The following is a 2,792-nucleotide window of genomic DNA, read 5'->3' on the forward strand; positions in this document are numbered from 1 at the left end:
GGCGTAATGACATCACAGCTACGGTGGCCCGGGAGGTCCTTGACGGCGACCTGTCATTATGCCATAATTAGCCGCCCGCGTGGTTTATCTGACCGGCCGCCGCTCAAAGTCTCACGCGAGGAGTTTGTTCCTCGTGCTAAATGACCGTAATTAAGATTCATTTTTAGCCTGATTGACAGCTCGGCCCGCCCCCGCCCACTTCCTCCACAACAAGTCAGGTGGAGGTGGCATTTCGCTGCCAACATGGAAAACCCAGACGAGCATTGAGTCGAAATCCTTCAGATCTGTGTACTAGTAAGTCATTTCGCATTCATTTGTATCATTTGTTCTACTTTACTCGTATGCAAAAAAACACTAGCGGTGCTCGCTAAAATTCTACAAGTTAACTTGCGCTTCACTTGTGGCACACAAGTGTCAACCAATACACAATTTTGCCTCACTCGTAACATTTAGCTGCGCTGCTCGTATGCCAAACTGTGTGAAATGTCATTCAGTAAGGAAAAAGTCTGACTAGTAAGACAGTTATGTCGTAATTCCCGGACTACAAGCTGGATATCGAGGATTGCGAATGATAGGACGGCCATTTTGTTGTGTTCCTTAAGTGCGTCACGTTGTTCAGTTTGTTCATCATGTGCACCATCCTGACCAACTGCTGCTTCATGGCCATGTCGGAGCCCGCCACCTGGGCCAAATATGTCGAGTGAGTACATGTGACCCGAACATGATATTCCATAGACCAGAGGTTCTCAAACTCTTGCGATCAAGTTGATATTTTAGGGAACTATCTCAGTCCATAATATAAAAATCCCAATATTGTATTCATGAACGGCCATTTTCAAAGCGGAGTTTCACAGATTGCCCGACGTTTTGACTGACAATATAAGCACCGAAGCGACCAGAAACCTAGCTAAAATTCTTTTTGTCACAAACAAAAGCTGTGTCGGTTTTTTAGTAACTAGCCGCTGACCCCAGTTTGAGAACCACTGCTCTGGATTCTTTCAAGTGTCGTATCAAGTGGTTCCCCCCTGACCTCCAGGTACACTTTCACGGGCATCTACACTTTTGAGTCTCTCATCAAGATCTTGGCGAGGGGTTTCTGCGTGGGACGCTTCACCTTCCTGCGGGACCCTTGGAACTGGCTGGACTTCAGCGTCATCGTCATGGCGTGAGTGACTTATGCAACGTCACCACACTCACCCCTTCTACGTGGCAGCACATCTGCAAAAGTGAGGGCTGCGCAATTGTGGGAGTGGTCACAACCGTGGCCAATGAAAGCCGTGCTTTTTTTTTTTTTTTTAATCAGTTGGCGGCACGCACACCAAACCATTCTGCCCGGCGTTTGCGGAACTCAATGAAAATTGAGCTCTAAATAGTTGAGTTGTGTCAAGCGGCTAGCTTTAGACATCGCGAGGCCCCGCGCGGGCATGTTTACAGCGTCGGGAAGAAGTCAGCTGTCAGCAGGGAAAACTTTTAATGAGGTTGAGTCAGCTGAGCACTGGCCATGGCCAGAGGGGACGAATGTACTTAAGTGGAAGTACATACATACTGTCGTCATGGTAAAGTGCACAATGACCTCATGCCAGGTGAAACATCTTTACCAACCAACAAAAGTCGAGTTCTTGAATTGCGCGACTGCCTGATAACTTGTAACACGTAACTTCATTTACAATTTCAATTAGAAGTTTTATGTGTGACATTTTGAAATTTGTTTGAGTCTGCTACATTTTGATTTGGATTTTAGAAATTCATGTCCTATCTTCTATTTCAATGCCATTTTTTTCCCGATCACAATTCAATGTGGGGAATTACCTTTTTTTTAATCTAACCCGTTCTAAAAAAAACAAACTAACCCAAAGTCAAAGCGGAAAAAAAAAAAATAATAAAAAATCCAACACTCTTATAACCTTGCTTTGGACCCTTTCAATCGACACATACATAAATTGAAATATTTCTACTTGGATATGTTCCAGCGTAGGCCCGCAAAAGAAGAAGAGCACCACCCTTCCACTTCGGTAATTGAGTGACTGATGGATAATCCATCGGCTTGCGTTTGCTTAGGTGATCAGATGGCAATCAATCAGGCGAGAGAGGCCAAGCAAGCGCGAGACCCACCGGGCATGCGACCTGCCTGGAAGATAAACGATCACAATCAGGTGATCGGATCAATAGTTGACCCCCACCGTACTCAGCCCAGGGTTTGTGCGTCTGAAGGATCGCCGCCGCCTCCGTTGGTTAAATCAAAGTGTCTTGATAAAGGTGCCCTCGCGCTCCCGCATCAGGCTACCCACCGCCCAAAACCGCCTGCGCCGGTCCCCCCCTCCATCGAAAAATGGCCGCTCCTAAAGGACAAACCCGCTATTAACATCACATCTGCCGCCTGCTTTATGACATGTAACCATTCATCCCGGATAAGAGACGGAAAAGAAATCAATAAAATCACTTGGGGATGTAAATCAAGCAAAGTTTGAGTCGATATTACAAAATCACTTTGATTTGTCATCAAACTCGTGACAAAAGTTCACAAAATGTAGCGGAATGAACTGGAATTCTGGGTAATGTCCAACCTCACTTCGAGCTTTAATGACTCTCCATCGTCTGCTCTTATTTCATCAGGAAAACACACACACACACACACACACACACACACATTCGCACACAGCGTACACACACAAGCGCACGATGTCAGCGGGTGCACGTCCTTGACCCGCGGGCCATCCTGCAGTCAGATGGATCTTTACTGGTCCAGGGACACATAAGTCACATATTAGCACGCACACACACACACACACGCA

At 46.3% G+C, this 2,792-nt stretch overlaps 1 protein-coding gene across 1 annotated transcript in view; it reads left to right on the plus strand.

Moving 5' to 3' along the window:
- Nucleotides 1-2,792, plus strand: part of LOC109527554 (sodium channel protein type 5 subunit alpha-like) — a 34,006-nt gene that overhangs the window by 15,931 nt on the left and 15,283 nt on the right. Inside the window, exons 5-6 of the mRNA XM_019889543.1 lie at nt 611-700; nt 1,037-1,165. Of these exons, the coding sequence (XP_019745102.1) occupies nt 611-700; nt 1,037-1,165 (219 nt within the window). The remainder of the gene's footprint in view (nt 1-610; nt 701-1,036; nt 1,166-2,792) is intronic.

This window comes from Hippocampus comes, unplaced genomic scaffold, assembly GCF_001891065.2.
Source record: "Hippocampus comes isolate QL1 unplaced genomic scaffold, H_comes_QL1_v1.1 scaffold490, whole genome shotgun sequence".
NCBI classification, from domain to species: Eukaryota; Metazoa; Chordata; class Actinopteri; order Syngnathiformes; family Syngnathidae; genus Hippocampus; species Hippocampus comes.